This window comes from Gasterosteus aculeatus, chromosome 3 (genome assembly GCF_964276395.1).
Source record: "Gasterosteus aculeatus chromosome 3, fGasAcu3.hap1.1, whole genome shotgun sequence".
In the NCBI taxonomy this organism is placed as follows: Eukaryota; Metazoa; Chordata; class Actinopteri; order Perciformes; family Gasterosteidae; genus Gasterosteus; species Gasterosteus aculeatus.
Window position 1 is genome coordinate 17537567 of NC_135690.1, and position 23526 is coordinate 17561092.

Here is a 23526-nt window from a genome sequence, read left to right on the forward strand (position 1 = left end):
CAACTTCAACACTTTTAAAAATAAAATTTATTAGCATCTCTAATGTGTATAAATAAAGACATATATGAAACAATGTATATACGTATGATGCAATGAGTTTAACAATAACAAGGTTACATGTGACACAAAGGAGCAGTCTTTATTTTAGCCAGTGTATTGTGAGGAAAACTGTACCTTGAAATCAAGCCTTCAAATATGCATACCTATAAGTTGCAAATAGACATTCTTTGCTCAAACAAAGAAATCTGTTTTGGGGGCGATAAAAGGGAGAATACGGTAAATATGCAGATTTTGCATTCCTGTTTCTTAAGATTTTAAAACATCTTTGATCTACAACATTACAAATGATGTCCTGTTTAATAAAAGGCTTTACTGACACCGACCTCCTCAACTTAACATCACACTCAACAAAAATCCTACAAAGGATTTCACTTCACTCTTTTGCATTTACTGGTTCCACGGACTCATGACAAAGGGTCTTTATAAGCGGACCTGAATTCCAGGGACATTGTGATTTTAATGTTAGACAAAGCGACGAAAGAATAGTCAGATACAAAATGACAAACTTTACATGTAACTACCCGATCCAAAAGGATCAAACAAACAACTGGATTTGCATTTTACAAATAACAGGGTTTGTCATTGTCTGCGTCTGCTTGCTGGGTCAGAATACCAAGAAGACAGTGAATGGATGCTTCTCTGTGGCGGGGGGGGGGGGGGCAAAGGACTTGGCTCTAGGCAAAAAGCTAAAAAAGGAAGAGGACCTCTTTCCTTGTCACGCTTCCAAAACTCAACAGAAAACCTGACAGACGCGGGACGAATGCTGCCCCCCTCCCCCTCTCCTCCCCCCCGAAAGCCGGCCAGAATGGCCCAAAGGCCGGCGCGAGGTGGACTTGTAACAGATCGCCTCGAGGGAGTCTCCTGCGAGGCCCAGCAGGGTGCCCCAAAGTGCACACGGACCGGTGGGATACAATGCGTGGACGCTTATTGGCCGTAGTCTCAGTTTTTCCTCATGAATTGAAAAAAACCATCACATTTTAAAAGGGCATAACGACATCCAAGACTAACTGCTTCAAAGTAAAAAAAAAAGAAAAAAGAAAAAAAGAAGAAGGGTGGTAGGTACAAAAGAAAAAAGAAAGTGTTGTGTCTGCTTTAATACGCAGGTGTACGTGACAGTGAGAGGTTATCGGCACCCAAGGATCGCGGCAACCTCATTCGGCCTCATGGAATGACGGGACTATGTAGTAGATCTGAAAAACGATGGTCTCTGCTCCATCCCGAGTCTTTAGAAGAGTGCAAAGATCCCCTAATTTCCCTGATGTATCCATGTCCCCCGCGTCCTAAAACTCTGCAAACTCCTTCCCGCATTTTTCCGTTACGGAAACTCGGATTTCCTCCTCCTCGTAGTCGTCGAAGTTGCTGGTGTCCCCCGGGCCTCTGCACTTTGGTATGAACGGGGCCTCCACCTGCAGAAGGGAACCGCACGCTTTATTAGGTGAATACGGTCAAAAAGCTCCCAGTAGCGCCTGGTAGAACCTTTTTCCTGTTTGCACAACAACTCTACGCCGTGACTTTCACCAACTCCCCGAATCTCCATTTGACAGGCAGCGTTCAGCTACTTCATCGCAAGCCAAGAACATTGTATTATTAAAATTATTATGATGTCGTGTTTGCTTTACATTGAGCCAAATATAGCAAACCGCATCACAGCTCCTGCGCTGAGAGACTGCGATACGACATCGCCGTACGTTTCTCTGATTAAAATCTATTAACGATAAAACTTTCACGTCTGTTGGTACTCTACGAGGCTGAAGGTCGACGTGCCACAAACGCTCTCAAGTGTTCGGTTTCTGCAAAGGTGTCAGCTCAGTGTTTACTAAACATCTCAGAGGACGGACGTGAAGGTGGAAAGTTACAGAAGGAGGCGAAGCTGGGGGACGAAGGAGACGCACGGGGACGTGTGATGGACGATGCACTTCAACGCCCCTAAAGCACCGTTAAAATTAAAATGAGGATAATTCAAGGCGTGAAAGCTTTAATCCTGAGAAAATAAGGTCAAGGGGAGACGGCCATTCAGAATGAAAAAAATATAAAAAAATATATATATTTTGTTTAATTAATCTGTACGTAATTGGGTGTTTTAGCTCGTCTTAAACTTTCTTTGATTAAAAATCTAAATGTTTTAGATTTAAACATGTAACCTATTTCATGAACGGGAATTTATTTCTCTTCAGGTTTTTGAAAAAATAATGATAATAATTTTTCACTAGTAGAAATGATCAATGTAAAGAAAAAAGTATGAAAATGGGTCTAATTTTTTTTAATTATAAAAAGACCAGAGTCTGACGTTGTCAATCCTAAAATTCAAGAGGAGAATCTACTCTTGAATGAGGCTGTAAAATAACAAAAATAATAATATAACAATACAAAAGAATAAGGAGGAGACCTGATTCGGTTAAATCCAACGAGTTTTAAAAGTTTTAAAAATATCGTTTCTACATCACACTATCCCACTGCATCAATCCAATAAAGTACCGGCGTGAAGTCGATAAAGGTGTGTTATGATTGTATAGTGAGGAAGTTTAACAGAATCAACAGATCGATAAGATTCGAGCACAGAGAGAAATTGATCAATCAAAGAACTCCATTGTCATCATGTCATCCTGCAAAACGGTAAATCTGGCAGCGGAGCCAAGTGGGGGAAAATATGATTGATTGATGAGCAGTCTTCAGACAACTTTCCAACAAAATAGCACAAAAGAATCCCTGAGCATCAGAACTTGTAGCACAAAGAAAAGAAGAGTCGATATCTACAAATCAATGCGTAATGAACAGCGTTTGGTGTCATTGGCCTCGCCTTTCTCTCGTAGATGGCGATCCAGTCTGTCGTGGCGAACCATTTGTGGCCCTTGATGTCGTTGACTCCGTTCTTCAGGTTGCCGTAGCGTTTGGTCAGGTCCACCTGCAGCAGGTTCCTCAGCAGGTCCTTCAGGTCGGAGCTGAAGTGGGACGGGAATCGAACCTGGAAAGAGGACGAAGCGCACAATGGAATCTGGCTTGTGTGCACGCGACCCGGGACGCACATCCCAAATCCAAACGCCCGCCTACCTTCCCCGAGACGATCTTCTCGTAGATCTGAATCGGCTGATCTGCAAAGAATGGAGGGTAACCAGCGGCCATCTCGTAGATGAGGACCCCGAGCGCCCACCAGTCCACCGCTTTGTTGTAGCCCTGAAAAGATCGGAGACGGTTCAAATCCTTGTTTTTAGAATTCAGAATAAACTCAAACATAAGAAAAGAGTTTTGTTCGAGTACAAAGACAGCGAGGTGAGCATCGACACAGTGAAAGAAAAGCTGCGTACTTTGCTGAGGATGATCTCCGGCGCCAGGTACTCCGGCGTCCCGCACAACGTCCAGGTCCGGCCCTTCACCCGCTTCGCGAATCCAAAGTCCGTCACCTTGAAGGAGCACAGACGCCACACGTGGGCAAAGTGTCGCCTCGGAGGGCCGAGCGGCGCTCATTTGCTGTTGTTGCAGCTCACCTGGATGTAACCGTGGTGGTCGATGAGCAGGTTCTCGGGTTTCAGGTCTCTGTATATGAGATCCAGTGAGTGGAGGTACTCGAAGGTCAGCACTATCTGGGCGGCGTAAAACCTGGCGTGCGGTTCACTGGAGAGGGAAAAAAGCAGCGTGGTCACTTCTCGAGGATTTAACCCGTGCATGTTGGGACACAGAGATGCAACGAAAGCTGCTAAATGGGCCCCGGATCAACCCGCCGATGCGTTTGATTGGACGTCGACCCAGACCACCCCCCCCCGGCAGATAAAAAACACACCTGAACCTTCCGATTCGTCTCAGGTGTGAGAACATCTCTCCCCCTGGAACGTATTCCATCACCATGTACAAATTGGAGGTGTCCTGAGAAAAGCACAGAAAAAACGACACCCGTCACTCGGCGATTCGTTAGTGTACAAATTCATTCCGGTGACAAAAAAATAATAAAAATAAACGCACGCTGTACCTTAAAAGCGTACTCGAGTTTGACGAGAAAGGGGAAGCTCACGGCCTGTAATATCCTCTTCTCGTTCAGCGTGTGCTCTATTTGCTTGAGTTTCACCACCTGGAAGATAAAAAGAGATAAGACGACCTTGTCGGGTAGATCTCGCTCACCGTAGCGACAGGCGAGATAGCGAGATAGCGGGTGCAGGGAGGCAAGGTCGCCTTTAGCTTTGTGTTTATTTAACTCGGGCCCCCCCCCCAGCAGTGAAAAAGAGCGAGTTTTGATGTGACGTGTTTAGGTAATTGGGAATGTTGCATGAGAAGGAGGGAGGGGGGGGGCACACGTGCTCCCACTGACCTTCTGCTTGTCCAGTATTTTCATGGCAAAGTGTTGCTCTGTCGCTTTGTGCTTCACCAGCATGACCCTTCCGAAGGAGCCGGTGCCCAGGGTCTTCAGCCGGTCAAAGTCGTCGAGGCACGTCGCGCTCTGCGGGGGGAACCACAGCGACGCGTTAGCCGACCGAAGCGGCTCCCGGGGACAGGCACGGGTCTCGTGGCGCTTACCTGTGGCGGGCATTCCCATTTCCGCAGGAAGTCTTCTTTGGCTTTGGCCAGAAACTCTTTGACTGAAACACAAGGAGCACAGGCGGACGCAGTCAGCTGCCGTCCGCTGAAGCACACTGCGGTGTCTTCATTAAAACTAATTCAGGTTTTAGATCAAGCTGGCGGGAAAAGAGCGAGCGCTGCGTCGCACTGGAGGGGGAATCGCGGGGGACACTAATGGAGGAGACGGTGGGCGGGGGGTCGACTCTCATCTGGACGTACGCGGAGTGGGACACTAAACACACCACATACTTTGCTCTAAAGATAATAAAACACACACGTGAGAAGGACATTCAGGGGCAGGCAGACTAGCGATGCGTGGCGAGACACTCGGCGTATTGGTTCCTGTTTGTTGTGTGGGCGGGGGCGGCGGGGGGGCGGACTACACAACGCTTGATGCGGTTTGGTGGGTACGGTTGTTTTAAACACAGCAGTAAAATAATGGTAATTAAAGACAAACCAATGTATGGAAAATCCAGATTGAGACAATGTGGATAACAAAAGAAGGACTTATTATAAAAAGCACACAAGCAAAGCAAGCACATCTAGCAGGTAGTGGGAGGGAGACCGACGGCGCTCTGCTCATCTTCTGGAGGAACCGGCGTACCGAACGTCTCTGTTCTCCACCACGGTATCGCAGGAACGAGAGCCCAACGAGAGCGGACGGGACGACACGGATGGGGAAGACAGAGAGAGAGAGAGAGAGATGTAGAGTTCATGTGCATGACAACAAGGCGACTGGAATGAAAACAGGGGGAATTTAACCGGAGACCGGCTGTCTGCCGAAGAACCGGTGTAGCAAAGCGCCGCGTATCGAGACGCTCAGATGGACCCGATAACCGCCGCCCGCCGGAGAACAAATCAATCCGAACATTCCTCATTCTACAAAGCGTTCGACCTCCGTCACGCTTTGAGCTGCAGGTTTTGTTTCCGCACCTCAACATCGGTCAACTTCTCTCACTACAGCAGGTTTGGAAAAGAGGTTTGGCCCCCGCGTTCCCTCGATTGCCGTTTTAGTCAGAAGCCTAAAATCATTTTACTCTACAACATAAAACACGTCAGTAAACAGCCATAAACATTTGTTTGGCACAAGGCTCATTTTCTGCGGTGACTAAAAACCTAAATGGTAGAATATCTTCCTCTTTATGTCGGGTTGTTTGCTCAATCAGCACTTTATTATGATGAGCATAATGAATCAATTTTATTATATTTTCGGATTCGTTTTCTAACAACCGACCAATTGACTGAGCGAAAAACATCCCCCAGCATTTAAGGTCTAATTAATCAAGAACATAACGTGCAGATAAATAAATGATTCCCGATAAGGACAATAAAGTTAGTTACAGTGACTTCATATGCGTCAAGCGGTCAAGATAAAATACAGACAAGCACAACTTGGTTCTGTTCTGTTACACCGGAGTGAAACCCAACACTCGGGCACAGTGAAGGGAAATATGTGTCAGCTGTTTAATCCCCCCCCCCCCCCTCCCGCCTCTGCGAATGGGCGCTATATGCAGTAACCACAGGTACTCCAGTGTATAAATATACAGCGCCGTGGGTAACCAGGTTATCGGGTCAGAGTGGCTTCAGTCCAGACAAATCTGCAGCTCAGCGCACAGCGGCGGCTTAAACAGGTCCGACGCTTTGCAGTATCTGGAGGAAGGCGGGAACTATCGCCGATCGGATGGTCCGTGTCGGCCAGGGTGGCTGCGTCTCTCAGCGGGTCAATAAAACCCGATTCACGGCGTCGCAGAGTGTCGCTACATAAAGCAAACGGACAGGTCCTCGGCGTGTTTGTGTGCACGGTAACGATGCATCAACGTTTCTGCACAAAAGGGACTGATTTGAGGCCATCGAATGCGACGACTTGTGCAACAAAAAAAAAAGAAAGAAAAAAAACAAAAAACTTGCACACCTGCAGCTCTTATCTTCACGGCCAGGTAGAGGGGAAACATGTGTGATTGATCACACAGGAGGCTCATGCATGACTCGCTGCGCACATACAGGCACAAAGTGTCACGGGGCCTGAGGCCCGGTTGCGTCAAACCTTTCAAAGCTCGTAATGCCCCTTATCCTCTGACGGAGGTCGGATGACAAGCTGCTCCGGTCAGCGGCGAGCTGAATGTGAGAAGTGAGCCTCGGTGGACCTTTACCCCACCAAGATTAGAAAAGGGGCTCGAGTGCCACAATTCAACCCCGTTGGTCTGAGTGTGTGTGTTTGTGTGTGTGTGTGTAACTGGGAAGGCAGCACTTTTATGAATGGAAAGAGGGCATTTGTCATTTCTTCACCATATTTGGTCAGGGTTCTGTAGCAGGGAAAGCTTTGTTTATGCAGCCAAGAATAAAATGTGGCAGCGAGGCCCGAGGCAGAAACAGTCCCACTGGCTCTCCTCTACAAAAATAAAATAAAATAAGACGTGTCTTTTCATAACAGTCACTCATGGGGGGGGAGATGTAACTTAATGGGAGCAAAGCTCTTTTTGCCAGAGACCCCCATCCTGATTGACATGAAGCCAGCGAAGATGACGAGGACGAGGGTGATGAAGAAGAAGGGGATGAAGATGAAGACGGTGATGAGGAAGAAGAAGGGGATGATGAAGGGACCCGCGGCTAACGGGAGGGTGTGTGGGCCCGGCCATCCCCCACCGACCAGAGGCTACGACATGACAGGGGCCTTTTGGGGGCTAACACCCCCCCCCCCCCTCTCTCTCGTAGCATAAGTTAGCAAGCTAGCTGGCATGCAAACAGCCTTTTAACGAGCCTCATCAATAGAGGGAATGTATCGATCAGCATTGCGCACGCATTTAACAGGCTGTTTAACCCCCCCGGTAGTAAAAAAGACAACAACGGAGTAGGGGGAGGGGGGGGGGGGCTTCTGCTAGCTAACTTAGCTAGGCATCTTTGAACCAAATGAAATACCCCCCGTCCCCCGGTGGTTAACCGTTAGCTAGGAGCGGCGAGCGGCCGGATAGCAGCGGGGGGGCGAGGGGGGGGTGAGAGACTGCCCCCCCCCCGCTGCGTCGTTACCGCGGTGCGGTTATACGTGTTTATAAGCGGCGAGCTAACCACCAACTGGGTATTTAAGCGAGTACGCGGCGGCTGAGAAAATAGAACCCCAAACGGAACCAAAGCAGACGGGACCGGCCGGCGGGGCGGGGGGGGGGGGGCGGCCCGGGACTCACCGCTCTCCAGCTCGTTGCCCTTCTTGGCGGTGGCGGCGTTCCCCATGGCGGCGGCGCGGAGGACACGGCGGCCCGACTGCGGAGGGGAGAAGAGATGGCGGAGGCTCGCGAGCCTTCCTCCTCGGCGGGCTGCTCGGCTCCTTCTCGCTCCGTGTGTTTTCACCGCCGCGCTCCTTGAAGAAAAACAAGATATAAGCTCTAAAAAAAAAACACACCTACTCGAACCGATGTTAAACGTTCAATCGGGTTTTTTTTTTTTTTTTTTAAACCGTGAGGAAATAACACAGGTCCGGTATCTCTCCCGAAGCGACCCCCCCTCCTCCTCCTCCTCCCTCCCCCCGTGTCGCCCTCCCACACACACACGAACCCTCCCCGCCGCCCGCCGCTCACCCGCGGGTAAAGATTTCCGCTCTCGCCGGTTCGGTAAAGTCTGCGCGGGTTGACGTGAAGTTAGCGGTCACTTCTGTGCTCCCCCCCCCCCCCGCTCCTCCTCCCCCCTCCTTAACCCTCCCCGCCTCGACGCTCCGCTGCATCCACGGTGCGGGGAGGAGGTCGCTGCTGGCCCGGGGGGCCCCGGCGCGTCTCCGCGGTGTCTGTTGGAGCTTCACGATAAATATCAGAATGTTGTATATTATATTTTTAACTGGCTTCAGCCTTTGACTTTATGAAGTGCTGAAAGAAGTACACAGACAGTAGTTTTTATTTTTTTTAAAGTACCAAAAATACCAGTATTGATTAGACAAAACGGCCCATTTTAGAATATTATATATTTCTTTCTATTATATTTCATAGTTTTTATGCATGTCCCTCTGGAAAGATTAATTATGATGATACATCATTATTCACTTGTTGATATAATCTGCAAAGCCACTATAAGCTTTCGTATAGAAATAATGGAGCAAAAAGTTCTGTATTTGCCTCTAAAATGTATAAATGTAAAGTAGCAGATTTGCAGAAGTGCCTCAAAATTGTACTTATGTGCTTAATTAAATGAGCAGCTGTCATTATGATCTGACATTTACTTCATGCAGCATGTCGTGTTAAGGGTTCCTATCAAACTTTATTTCTTTAACTTTATTAGCTGCAGTTAAGTTCATGTGTTTGTCTGATAAGCAAAAGGGACTCGACAACGTGTTTTAATAGAACTCTATTAAATGTATAATTAATTCCAATGCAACTTTATAGTAAGATCTCATTACTTAAGTATTACAACTTTAGTATAGCTGCACATTTTTGAATCATTGATCATAGATATTCATTCTATATAAATAGAATGAATATCTATATTATATATTATTTATTTAGAACAATTCAAAGAGAAAATATGCAAGAACTATTGGAGAAGGGAATCTGTACATTTTATTATAGCACAAAATAATCCAACATTTACTTCAAAAGACAAAACGGTAGTTATTCAATTTCAAATTGCTAATACAACATTGAAAACACTGCATTATAATTGGACGTCTTGTGTTAATGTTACTTGAGTAAAGCTCAGAGGTATAATCAGCACAATGTTGCATTTAGTAATTAATGAAATAGCTCTTTGAGACAGATGTTCACATGTATTGAATAAAACAATATCATGTTTAACTTGCACGTTTTTATGTTTAGATTTTCATTTATTTATAAAGAGCATTTACTTGTATGCTCTTAGTTTAACGGAGATTTTCACTGCCAACAACTGCTCAACAATTGTGCAAATTAAGTACCTTCGTCATTCAAAGTGTTAACTGTAAAATACATTGTCAAATTAATGAGTAACTAGAAAACGGGATTCCCAAAAGCCTAATTTAGTGAATAATTGTTAGATTGAAGGCTTACTGATTTGGGTCAGGAGATTTGAGCGAATGCAGCTGTTCCAGTTCTATCTTTGAATATGACACAACTTCAACTGGTTTATCTGACGGAAGAAAAATAATAACAAAATACATTCATCTTGACATCGAAATTCCCAAACAAAAATAAATAATTCAACTAAAGCAATACTACCTCAAATGCATTCTGCCCTCTTTAAATAGGAATAAAGAAATAACTTTACCACTACTGCAACTTAATCAGCAGGCTAATTATAATAATTATAACATTTGCTATAAAGCCATTAGCATTGGACAGCTAATGTTAGCATTTGGCTAGCTTTGTTAGCCGCCATCTGACCACAGAGGAATGACTGTATGACTTGATGAAAACCTTCTATAGGATACTTTTCTCATTTAGGCTACATGATATATATTTTTTATTATTACATGTTTTCATTTGTAAAGCACTTTTTAATCCTAGCACAGTTCTTTTTATGATTATTAGTAGTCAAAATTGAAATACTGCTGACATTTTATTGCACAAATACCAATGAATCTCTAGTAATAAATAATAATGTAACACTCCGGAAGGACTCATTCATCTTGGGACTATACTTGTAATATTTTAAGTACAACAAATTACAATATAATTGAACTCTTAAACAAGTACATTCTTTAATGTAGAACATTTGAGTGCTTTTACAGCGTGCCACTGTATTTTTACCATTAAGTAAAATCACCCAATGCAGATTTCTTCAAGGCCATCAGCGAGTCTAGCAAAGCTGGGATGAGGATGGTCAGTGGCTGTGTGTTGAGTGTTGTGCGTTTTGTGCTGTGTGGCGTTCTGCCCTCTGCACATATCATGAGGCTAATTATCGTCAGCATGTGGGATGGGAGGCGACACACTCCACCAGCTGTCGTGTCTTGATAAGGTGTCTGAGGATTGGGGGTTTGCCGTTTTATTTGCAGGCTCAGTGATAGTGCTGCTCTCATATAGAATTATTTATCGCATTGAAATATCTTATAGGCAGTGACAATCAATTTACAACACGATACGGCGTGAAATCATTATGTTAGCGAAACTCCAACCTGGAACTAATTGTCATTTATAGCTCAGAGTAAATTATATCACCATTGACTCCACTACAGTTATTTGCCAGCTATTCTTATCAGTTGCTACTCAAAACTATACTTCTACCCACTGTTACCAGATATATTCTTACAGATGGTCGGTCTGCTTATACAACCACAAACTCCTCATAATGAAGTGACACGTCTCACAAGGCCCCACGTGCTCTCCTCAAGTACACGTGTAGTTCCACTTCTGGACACTAGAGGGCAGCAGATCTCTGCTACAGAATCTGTGGCCCTGAGCGGCTCTGCGTGCGCTGATATTTTCCCTCTGACCACAGTCACAAGGTACTTGATTTCATTTATTCATCAAAGTTAATTGTGGTCAGCGTTTCTCTCTCTGTTCAGCATCCCTGATCATATCGGATTCGGCTGATGCAAGTCGGCTGGTTGTCTGCAGTGTGAACTGGAGATTTAGAATTACAAACCGTCTCCCGTGAGCATCTGTAGCAAACATGCGGCGTCCTGTCAGAGCCGCGGCGTGTCTGATGTTTTCATTTGAGCGTCTTCACTCAATCGAGCGGTTATTTGTGTGGTTCCTCACGGAAAATACAAACAGAAGAGATATTTGCGTTATTGAATGTGATGCTCATTTGCTTTCGCTCTTTCATGTCCTCTTTTCTCCTCTTTTCTTCCCCAAACAAACAGCCTGTCACGTTCATCCCGACTGACCAGATGCTCTCCATGTTGGCGTTCCCGTGTTCCCTGCAAACAGGCCGGGCTGCGGTTCAAAGGGAATGATTCATGCCCTCAAATGAATGAATGAAAAGCCGAATCGTTAAGTGTTCTGTAACTGCAGACCGTCACCTCGATCCAGTTTTAACAACACAAACGCCGATCATGAGGATTTAGCTTTGCTGTAAGCAAACACCGAGGTCCACTTGCTTGCAGAGACCTGTTACAACCTGAACAGCATTTTGAGCCTCCATTTGTCCGCGGAGAGGCTGTATCTCAGTCACGCCCTGCTTCACATGCACACAGGAGCTGCACAGTGCAACCTCAGATTTCCTCTGTTGGCCACGGACCAACTCGTCTCCAGCGGTTGGAGCTTGAGTGCCTTCCTCCGCAGCACATCCACTAAATTTATAGGGAGTGGGGTGTGTGATATTTGCAGCACTCCAGCTTCTGGCTGTCACTGGATCCCTAAATGTACTTTGCTGGGATTGAAACCAACGGCATCGCAATGGCAACCTGACTTCTATCCTTTTAAGATCATCGAGACCGTTATTTGAATAATGCCAGTTAAACATCTGTGGTTCTGTGTGTTTTTTCGGGGGGATGCGGCATGCAGGGTGGGGTCGGCCCAGCCTGAATGAGGACTCTTACTGCTTAATATGATTTATTAAAGCTTTGCCGATTGGGAAAAAGAGAGCACACTGCGTCGTAATGGGCTAAAATCCGCACTTCTCCGAGTGTGTGAGCTGCAGAAATAAAGGTCACGGGTTTGCAGACGGCCAGAGATGAGCTAGTTGTCTCCTCTTATCAGTCGCCCAGCTCCTATTAGGATATTGCATGTGGTTCCAGGACATTACCCGACATTTCCTCCTCTGTATATCAAAGCCTCTATAGTCCCCCTCTCTCCCACAGCCTAATTCCCTCCAGATGAGCACAATGGGATATCTGATTCAGTGTGCAAAGACACATGTATACAGCTGTGTCAGCCTGCCTCAAACAGCTGGCGTAGAGCTTCAGTACAACTTTTAATCATGCGTGTGTTTATGTAATTAAGCACCAAGGACTGAGTCGTATTGTCCTCAGCTGCGGCCCGATCAGATATTTCAGCTCGTGGTTTAATGACATACAGGCGATACAAATCATGTACAAACTGCAGAAGGTCTTCCAAGTGTGTGTCGACATGCACGACAGTGAATGTGTTTGTGTTCAATGTGTACATTGGATCCTGGACAGAAAGAAAGTGACCCGTTGCCAAGGCCCGAAGTCGAGGCGCTCAAACCTTGAGACAGAAAAGAAGAAAAATGGAGGAAACATGAGTTGTAAGAATGCAGAATACGCCTTCCTGCTTTTCCTTTTTTTTAGCCATCCGATGCGGATACTTGTATATACAGCAGGGTGAGCTCTGGGCATCGAGGAGTATCAGATATTTTGATATTTTAATATATATATATGATCATTGAGGCTGCCTGGGAATGTTTGTTAATGTGAAACCCATCGGGGCTTGTTGCTACTCGCTGTACCGGATTCTCTTTATTGGCTTCATGCGGTGAATATCCACCTTGTCGGGTTTGTTGTAGCGCTGCCAGGCTCAGTGCTGCACTACAACATAAATGCCTGTAATTTCCCAACCACCAGATAATGTATTCCTCAAAGTGCTCAGACAGTTGCACAGAAAGCTAATTTGGGATAGATGCACAATAACCCTTTGAAGTTGTGCTTTAGTGCTCGTGCTCAGAAATCCTCCTCTGCAAAGCAGCTTCTCTGCAGCTCACTGAAGGAAGGTAAATGTGGCTGATTCGTTAGGAAAACAAGGCGTGCGCGAGGAGCTGAATGCGCGGGTAAAAAAAAAAAACACCTTGATGGAGTCGCACGTGTAAAATCCTTTTCAGAGTACGTATCCAGAGTCCCTCCAGAAGGTCTTTCTCTCCAGGTTCTCACACGTGGACGCGGATGTTAACGGTTTCCGCAGGGAGGGAAACATCGGCAGAGACACGCGGTCGGCGTCTGTTCCGCCGGTTCAGGGGAGGGAAACACTGCGCAACATGGCCGCCGAGAACCAGATCAAAGCCAACACAATCAAAGGCAGAGCGAAAGCTACGGCAGTAAGCTCGTGTTAAATGTCCCCTCCCCCCCCCCCTCGCCGCCCGGCCTCCACCCAGCCGGCGTTACCCTCGACTCCTCCCGGATCGACACAAGCCCCTTTATGCCGGGCAGCGGCGAGGCTTGAGACGACCCGTGATGATGTCAGAGACTGGGCCGTCCCGCGCTGGTGAGACGCAGGACCGGCCGCCGAGCTTTCAGGCGGCGTGCGGTCGCCTCACGCGTGGCCCCCCCCCCCCCCACGCCGCGCTCTCAAAGCGGGGGTCAAAGTTCCGACCTGCTTTCTCACACAGATTAACAAGCAGGGTGTGGAAACACCCCCCCACCCACCCCCGGACATCGCACAAGTCAGGCCTCCTTGACTTTTCAGCCTTTGACCTTTGACCTCCCCCCCTGACTGGCCCACATGTTTTCAGATTGATGAATGCATTCTTACTTGCTCGCAGACAGCAACTGGTTTCAGTTCATATCTGTGTGGCATGAAAATCGACATCAGAGGCTCGCTGTGGAAAAGGTGATCCATCATAACGGACGTTTAGTCGCGTCTATGATCGAGCTGATGTTAATGGCGGCCTGGCGATGCACTCAAAAGGCTTTTGTGAAAGCTGACAGGAAGCCAAGACTCGCCCGAATGTCAACGGCTTTAATGCCGTCGGAGAGCAAATTTCCATCTTAAAGAACCTGCTACTTTGTTTTAACGTTGCACTTGATGATCGGACTCGCAGCGCGTGGACATTTTTAGTTTCACGCCGGTCGCTTCTCTCCGCTCTCGTCGACCCGCCTGTAAAAACTCACAAGCCCCTAAACTACAAAGAATACAGCTAAAAGGCGAATGGACGGTGAACTAACACGTGTTGCGTCTGTACGACTCAGTCGGTTTGCACCCTTTTGATCTGTGCCGACTTTATTTACGAGTCAACGGTAGTTTGCTGATTTGTTACCATGACAACACGAAAAGCCCTTTTCATCCGGGCGTTTTCTGGTCAGTTTTTTACCTCCCATAAGAGAGTGACTGCGGTTTAAAGGTGATGCTTTAAGGATGAGTTACTCTCCTCGGGCCTCCACTGGTCTCCAATCTGAACCTGGACGTTAGTTTGTGTTGCAGCGATTCGAGAGGCGTATCGGCAGGACTCATTTATGTAAAAGAAAACCCCAAAGAACTGCTCACGTGGCGCTTTATCAATCCGCTTTGGGCCATTTGTCTGTAATTGAGTTATTATAATTATTTAGCAGCAGTGGGCAGCCACAGCTCCCAGCTACCAACTTTAATTACTGAGGACTGAGGTTATGTTTTCGAAATGTTTGTCTTACTGGTTGGAATCACAAGTTCTCACCAAGTACGCATGAAAGCATCTACGGCTTCATCGCCGCACGACGACGCCAACAACTCAATAATTCACGAGTCATTTCAAAGAAATAGATTAACTATACGAAACAAGGTTAAAATCTTTGCAAAGGAATTTGAAATTGAGCCGATACTAAACAACAGCGTCTCAGCAGCATGAAAACACACTGACGGGTTTAAGAGGCTGTGGTCTCCCGTCAGAAGTGTTTGACAAGGGCCACAGTTTATAGCAAATACAGAACATGAGCCAACGTGCAAATACGTTCCGATGGAAAGATCCCCCGACTCTCAGATGTCGGGTCCTCGTCTTCGGGGACAGAAGTGACAAGTTTTCATCCATCTGTTCGACGGTCTTTCAGCCAGCGGCTTTGCGCTTCGGGGGGGGGGGGATTCACTGCAGTACTTCGCTGATCTTCGTGTCCTGTTCGACCTCGTGTCATCACGGTGAGACCAGCATCAAAAAGCAAGAGCACATCTGCAATCAAACAAACCCGACCGCAGGTTAAGGGGTTTGTTTGCAAGTCTCCAAATTGAAAATGAGTGCATAGATGATGTAGTCCGATGGTGTTAATCTTGAGTGTTGTGGCTCTTAACCTTTCCTTTCTATTGGATCCAAGCCGCTGCTTTTTTTTATCTGTTGCACGGCCTTGTGTTATTTCATCCATTATCCTCTTCCATCCGTCTGCGGCGCTTCCATGCAACCTTTCTGTTTGGTTCTGTTTTTTCCCCTCTGCCTCGCTGGCTTGGGCCCTGCACTCTGCGGTCGTGTGATCCGAGCCCATAAAACCACCGCTGCCTCGGCTCTAAATATTTAGCCTTCGCAGCCCTGCAGTTCATGCGCCGTGTCCACTTTAACAAGACGTGACAGTGGCCGGATTTAAACTTCACTCAAATTATTACAGTTTTCAAATAGCTCTAAAATTGCGCCTTGCGCGCGGGGGAGCGCCTTGGCTCCGGCAACCAGCGTTCAGCGGGGGAATGAGGCCGTCAAATATCTTAAAACCAGAAGCCAGCAGCCCCCCCCCTCGCATGCTGCTTTCTGATGCTTCGCCATTCCGTCAGAATGTGGGAGCGCCGTCCTCAGCTCATCTCGGCTTTTTTAAACTCTCCTGATTGCTCTGCTTCCCGTGTTCAACGTCTCGTCGCAGCGCAGGTCTGTCTGCTGCCGCTGTAATTAAAAACCAAGCGTTAGCAGACCCGCAAATCAGATGAAAGGCTCATAAAGCAGAGCTGAATTCGGCAGCGGAATGCCAGGGGCCGGCTCAGTTACGGCCCTTAATTGATATTCCCTTTGTTCCTCTCCAATCTCACAGAAGCCCTGAGGCAGCTGGAGGACTGGTGACAGTCCAACAGGTATTAAACAGACCATTTCGAGTGTCACCAAGCGGGAACTGAGGGTTTCAAAGAGCCAACGATCTGCTGTGAAATTAAAGCAGGGATCGGTCCGAACACACAGGTATAAGTGTGAAATGTTATGACACAGACAACAGAGAACCACCAACTGCATGAAGGTATCTGTCCACTCTTGCAGTCACGAAAGCGCCATTCATGCCTAATATAAACTTTCCAGAGGGGAGGGGGGGGGGGGCTCGATCTGCCGAACAGGGGGGTTTGTAGTGTATTTCTGTAAACATGGCAGAAATGATTCCAGCTAACCATGCGAGGGAAACCGTTCTGCCTGCTCAGTATTCCAGTCGTTCCCAGCCAGAACCATCTGGTGGCGTCTTTGCGCTCTTCCCCCAGCGGAACATTACTCTCAGTGGTCTTGATGTCCCATCAACTCGCTACCTCATTAAAACAGGGGGGGGCGATAATAAACCCCCGGGGGGGGCCACGCGCGATGAAATCGTATTGATCTGCAAACAGGCGCGTGCATATCTCCTCAATGCACACATATCAACCCAATAATAAAATGCCCCTGCAGAACCAGGATACCAACCACTCAATAACCCATGTGAATATTCCACTCCTTGGTGGGTGGCGTGTGCGTCCGCGCTACGGACACAAACCGGAGGCTTTCTTTCCAGAATACAAAGCGCAGAGGGATGTTTAGTCAGCCAAGGTCACTGCATGTTTCCACGCGGCGAGCAGGGAGAGAAGAGGCACCGAACTCTCATCTGTATTCTCCTCAGATGACTTGCGTTAGTCGGATCACGCAGATACAGGATTCTTCTCCGAGAATTAAAACCCAGATGTCATGCTAGCAGACACACGCATCCCCACCGCAGTGGAGTATTATTTATGGCTCTCCAGTCGGCAGAACTAATGCCTCGCACTCAGCAATCATTCACCGGGAACAAAGAAAGAGAAAAGTCGCTTTTTTTTTTTTTTTTTTTGCCTGTTGGCAACGATCCATTTCGACCAGCGTACCAGAAATGATCCGCACCGCTCTATCACTCACACACACACACACACACACACACACTCAGTGGGAGTGATTTCACAAAAAGCAGGACGAAATGTGCCGTTTCCTTGATTGTGATCTCACTGTGGCCTCTGCTGTTTCTGGAGCAAACAGTTGAACAAAATCCAACCTTTAAAGGACGCCTGTATTACCCAGAAGGCTCAGTGCCGCGCCGCCCACTGAACGCTTCATGCGACGTTGCACGTGAAAGGTCTGAAGAGTGACTGCTAATCGTTTCGCACCAGGGTGAACAATGTATATCCCACGTTCACGTCACATGATGCGCGGGATCTAATCGCCTTTTTTCACTTTACAGAAACCCACATCGAGAGACTCTGACGCAGGTCACATATCACCAGCTTCCCTCACAAGGACCTTTTCGATGCATTCGTCTTCATTTAATTAGTTTACGGGGCTCCGCTGTGTCTGCACACGAATTGGGGAAGAAAAAAAAAAAAAAAGCGGGCACGTTAATGCGTTTTGTTGTGTGGCAGAACTCCCAGATCCACCTTGAAGTGGCAATTGACCGAGATGGGAAGCTGCCGAGAGCCTCCTCACGTAGAGAACACAGAGGCCTCGATGTCCCCGGATGGATTACGCCACCAACAACCCGCGTCCCAGCAGAAGGGATTAAATCCACGAGACAACTGCGTTTCATGCATTATTTGATTGTGCTAATGCCCCAAACACATACGGGCGAAGGCACGAACGTAGACGCCTGACAGCAGTTCGACTGTCTGTTCTTCTGCCTCGAGGCCGCGGGAGCTGCAATTACTAATTCCTATCGTTTCCGCCTTACAAAGGAGAAGTAATAAGCAGACTTTTACCTGATAATGTCCCGTGATGGGAGAGAACAAGCTGTACCCCGAAAGCCGCAGAGCAGGGAAGCTCAGAACGAACAGCGTTTAAGGCTTTCTGCCTAATTAGTGTGAACAGAGAGGTTCATTCTTCATCCTCATACTCACCAATAAATATTGCCTCCATTATAATTAAATCATGAAGATACTGCGTTTGGCTACTAACATAATGTGTTTCTTTAGTTTTCTTGACCATTTCAAGCAGCCTATTATTTATTCCTAAATAATGAATGTTTTCATTATTTATTGTTAATTAAAACAACGGCATCACAGTGTTGCAGAAGATTCAAGACGAGAATATGTAATACAACTGTAGCTGGAGCTCATAACAACTTCTACCTCTGTTTTGGCGCATTTTTAACAGAAATGAAACTTTGACGTATGTTGTTTTTTATAATATTAAAAAAGATGTGGAAATAAATCGGATATTTGGAGGCCGCGGCGTCGATTTGAATGCAGAAGAGACGCTTGGTCCCGACATTCTCTGGTAAAACACACAGCTCTTTGGGGAACCTGCGACTGGGACCTTTTTGAGCCTCTGCCCACATTATTCCATTCTCTGTCCTGTCATTAGAATTCCACACCACGGAAAAGCACTCCGAGCCGGCCGGCTGTACTGGGAGCGGAAGACGTTAATCGTGACACAAAGCTGCCGGCGCCCGAATGGTTTCCAGATAGTCCGTCGACCTCGGCGGGCGGTACGACATGTCGAGTAGCTGCCGTGGCGCTCGTCGAGGAGGGGGAACGTCATGCGGACGCGCCGGAAGCCAACAATTAACCTACGGTTTGTGAGATAAAAAATATTTGCGATAATCATGACGAATATTGATCATCGAGACGTGAAGGAGCAACAACAAACGACATCGGTCATCTTCTTTTCTATTATTTATTTTAATTTAATTTATTTAAATGTTTCAATTATTTAAAACAATTGACTCACCATTTTTAGAATGGATTTATAATTATTTAGAATGATTTATTTTATAATTATTCCAGCACATAATTGTGAATACTTGGTATTCTCTTTATGACCCTAAATAAATTTGGGGTGCGTAAGATTGCAAGAAACTGAAAACTCATTAATCAGCAATTAGCCATTTCCCCCCAAAAATGTGCTTTTAAATGTGTCAACAAAGTCTTTCCCTTTTTCTGACTTTTTCTTTTTATTGAGCAAATACAAATGATTCGCTAATCGAACAGGAAAATGAATTGCCAGTGACAATAATCGTTTGATTTCTTACTTCACTTGCAGGTGAAGTCATTCATTCATTGCATTACTCAGCTCGCTCTTCACTATCGCAGACGGGCAGTGAAAACCACCCGGACGTTTGAAGAGTTCCAGCAGCTCGCTGCACAAAGTCCAGATGTCCCTCTGCTGGGGTTTTATGGAGGGAAAACGTCAAGCTAGGAGGTGGCGGCCCGAAGCTAAACTACTAATCCCACAGTGCGACGCGCTTTGGAGCCGTGTTTCTCACAACCATCAGGCACACGGATGCAGGACGGAGCGCCACGTCTCCAGAACCTCTAAAAAAGGAGGATTAAACATCTGCTGGATAACAACTCGCTGCTCCCGGGGAAACGAAAACCAGCCATCGCATTTGAGAGAGGGCCGCGCGTGTCAGAAAAATGCACATAACAGCGGATGAAGCCGGTGCTGAAACGGGGGAACGGTGACACTTGCATGGCCGCGTTTACACAAATAAATATGAAACAGGTGGGATCTGCGTGCACCCGCGGGACGACCAATTTTCCCGCCGCAAATTCTTTGCAGGCTGTTTCACAGCGTTTTGGGGGGAAGAATTCCTCTTTTTTTTTTTTTTTTTTTTGCTGGTCCGAGCGTAAATAACTCCCACATGCTCTGGTAGCTGCGGAACCTCCGCGCGGTCTCCCCCCCGCCGCGTGCACCTTCCGCTATTCAAACCGGGCCCGTTGGGAGGGCTCGCCGCGTCGCTCTCGCCCCCCAAAGAGACGTTCGTCCGGTCAAACAAAATGACAGCGACATTGTGCGGCAATTTGTAGAGGAAGCCCGGTCGGTTCGGGAAAAGGTACATGTAGCGTGACGCCGATGCCAAAAACAATCACGGCGGAGACGTTGGAACTTCTTTCCTAGGTGAGCCCGGTGAGCGTCACGCTCCCCCCCCCCCCGCCCGCCGCCCGCCGCCCTGCTGTCAAACGGCTCTGTGAGATTTTGTTTTCGCAGAGCCGAGGTGATTTAACGAAGCCTAACAGGAGATGACGTGCGGGTTTTTCTTCTCATGGCCGTCTCGGCTTAAACGTCTCCAGATCCTCTATGGAAGGGATCGCGGGGGGGGGGGTTGCTGACGTTATTTACACGGAGAAGGTTTCGCAGCCTCCCCCGTTGGCCAAAACATCAGGTTTTTGGATATTTTTTGGGGCTGTGACCTACATCTGGATTTCTGCACTGGGAGGGCGCGTCCCCCCCCCCGTCGACCTCTCACGTAGCCACAAGCCCAATCTTTCTGCGTCTCTCTCTCTCTCCGAGCTACACCGCGGTCACACCGATCAGAGCAGAGCCCTGAAAACAACACTTCCTCTGTGCATCGCTGCTGCAAATGTAGAGTGAAAGAGAAAAAGAGACCCCCCCCCCCCCCCCGCCCCCCGATCCCACTCCATTGGGCCTTATTCTTCATGCTGTATGTGGAGCAACCCTCCTCAGTGGCCCAGCCTGGGTGAAGCACGCTGCACGGGGAGCAGCCCGTGACTCTTAACTCGCTCTGCAGATTCCGGCCAATAATCCGCAGCCCAGACGACTCCCTTGATGTGTCGGCCGAAGCAGCTTTGAATCCGATCACAAGGCCAGAGGTTGCTTTGTAGTAGTGCGTCCATGTTCTTTTACTTAGGGTGGGTGGGTTGGGGGGGGCGTGGGGGGTGATTGCGTTTACGGTCAGCAATGTGGAAAAAAGACTGACATTTGCAGTGAATCTCGGGCTCCCAAAGAGAAGAATGCGAGACGCAGATAGTTTAGTGAGTGAAATCCGTCACGGCCTTCGGCTCGAAATCAGTTGAAATCTCATCTTATTTATTTTTTTAAATAATTCCTATACAGTCGACGATACAGGGGGACGTTGTGCAAGTCCATAGTCGTCTTTGCTACTCCCAGTCTAGTTATTAAAGCACAGTTTTCCACCATAAAACCAGAATGGAGACTTTAATTAAGGAAAGCCGGGTTGAAGAGGGACTATGTCAGACTTTGAAAACCCAGTTGTTCATCCGTCAAACTTTGAACTGCTGTCCTACAGACATTCGTGTCTCCGCAGTGGCCCTTGAATGATTTTCCTGTTGTAGCCACCGTACAAACAAAGGCCCCCCTGTAGATTTATGTCTCATCCCTCTCTCTCATATTGGACTCGGTGGGCTTTAAGGCTGTAATTAAATTCCAATCCCCACTCTCACTTCTCCGCCGACTGTCCCCGCCTCTGTGGGAGGTTGAGAAGCTGGGTTTACCGCCTGTTGTGGTTTGTTTGAAAGATCCGGACTCCTCTGGAAACCCCGGCCGTTGCGATAGAATTCACACATGTGGCGCCGGGAGGGAAAGAAAGGGCCTGAGCTCATGCACAGCCACGGGACCGGTGCGACATCCGGTCTGCGCGAGCAGTCAAGACATGCGTGAGTGCTTCGCCCGCATCTCCATCGCGGCACCTCCCCTGCGAAACCGCAGGATTTCAGCGCTCTCACGTCAAAGTCAGGGATTGCCATTCCAACGGGCTGCTTTTTCATGCATGTGATCGTGCATGTGGGGTGTTAAAGATGCCCCGTGCGAATGACTCCATCATTGTACCTATCAAAGCCATTCCTTCACCAGACGGCCACCCACTGCCAGAGCGCAGATTGCTCGCACCAGCGGGGCCAACAAAACTGGAATCAGCTGCAGCAAGCAGGCTGTCGGCCGGGACTCCCGACAGCGATATGAGGGGGCCAGACTGAGCAAGTGCAGTCCGGCGGGGACCGGCCAGCGGGAGAGGAAGGATGAGTTCTGCACCGCTGATCCAGAGTGACAGTGATGGACAGGTTCAGAGAGGAGGGCTGATGGTCGAGGTTTTTCTCCCCCGTCTGGACAGTGTTTGAAAAGATGGACGTGACGGTCGCCGGGCTTCAAAGTCCAACAGGACATGTGAGCCATGTGAGCCATGTGAGTGTGTGTGTGTGTGTGTGTGTGTGGATGACTGCCTGTTCCAGAGTGTTGGTGAATGTCACACGGTCAAGCGGAGCAATAAATGTGAAAAGTGTCACTGAAATCTGAGAACAAACAATTTGTTTATGATGAATTGTAGGTCTGTTCTGGGTTGAACATTGATGTAAAATTACAAGGGCTGTCAATAGATTTTTTTTTAATTAACAAATTAATCGCACATTTTCATAAATAATAAATAAAATCATAAATTCATTAATCTCGATTAATGGCGATTAATGAATGTTGTTTTTTCTTCTAAAGACTAAATCTTAAAAATAATGAGTAATCACTTGTTTTAGCGCATATTTCAGTCACCGTTGTTTAATTGTTAATGTTATTTTAAACACAAAACTACACACATCTGAGCATCTTGGAGGCAGAGTTCCACCTGGTGGAACATGTTGAACCAGCGACTCTTCCTGTTGTCCTCGTGCACTTTGCTCTCAACTCTGCATAATTTAACAGCTGGGTTTGAAGTGCCAACAATCTCCCCACAGTTAGCAGGACGTTTTCCAACCACGGTCTTTTAGGGACACAGTGGTGGTCCTCTGCAGACTGTGTGCCGCGCAGGGTAACGTTAGATGTTGAGCTGCAAGTAGCCTAGCAGCTAGCTTAGCCTAGCAGCTAGATTAACGTAGTGGTGCGTTTGCCACTCACCCCCCTTCTGTTTGACACGTGGAGTAAATCCTCTGCTCACATCTCCGCTGTGTGTCGCGCCTGTTTGTTTTACTTCCAATGCAAAAAGCTCTCTCCCTCTTGACGTAACTGACGGCAGCTAGCGGCCGTTTCGTTCGCGCGGTCAACTTCCGGTTTACTTTTGGGACCGGAAGTAAAAAAATGTACGTTAACTTTGTGAAAATATTTTGTTAATTAATCGCAGCCACGTTTTTATGTTGACAGCCCTAAAAATTCAGTTCTGCAAATGATTAACATCACTTATTCCCTGAATATTTTAATTAATCTGTTAATCAGAAAACTGGAGGAAAAATGTTCCACAATTGGAGTGAATGTTTTGAACTAAAATATATTTAATTTACAAAAAAATAACCAAATCCTCACATATGGGAAGCAATTTTATCTGACTGGCTTTAAAATATATCGACGTATGAAGCAATATTCATGGTAGAAATATCTTTTTGTGGGGCAGCCTGAAGACTTTTGGGGCTGCAATTACTGCACAAGCACCAGCAACAGAGGGACGTGTTTGCTCTTTATAGTGTCGGGAATCAGCTCCGTCTT

General features: G+C 47.2%; 1 protein-coding gene across 4 annotated transcripts; it reads right to left on the reverse strand.

Moving 5' to 3' along the window:
* Nucleotides 1–9: 9 nt before the first annotated feature.
* prkacbb (protein kinase, cAMP-dependent, catalytic, beta b) lies at nt 10–23106 on the reverse strand. Of its 4 annotated transcripts, none has more exons than XM_078099876.1 (11): nt 22945–23106; nt 7785–7957; nt 4564–4625; nt 4358–4486; nt 4022–4120; nt 3836–3918; nt 3543–3669; nt 3363–3458; nt 3109–3231; nt 2858–3022; nt 10–1466 (listed from the first exon to the last, which is right to left on the reverse strand). In XM_078099876.1, exons 2-11 carry the CDS (start codon nt 7828–7830, stop codon nt 1341–1343), a joined length of 1056 nt encoding a protein of 351 aa, XP_077956002.1. In that variant the 5' UTR covers nt 7831–7957; nt 22945–23106; the 3' UTR covers nt 10–1340. The 4 variants fall into 4 exon arrangements, with proteins under 4 accessions (XP_077956002.1, XP_040027540.2, XP_077956001.1 ...); XM_040171606.2 differs by lacking the exon at nt 22945–23106 and adding an exon at nt 8175–8459; XM_078099875.1 differs by lacking the exon at nt 22945–23106 and having other exon boundaries at nt 7785–8169.
* Between the last annotated feature and the right edge of the window lie 420 nt (nt 23107–23526).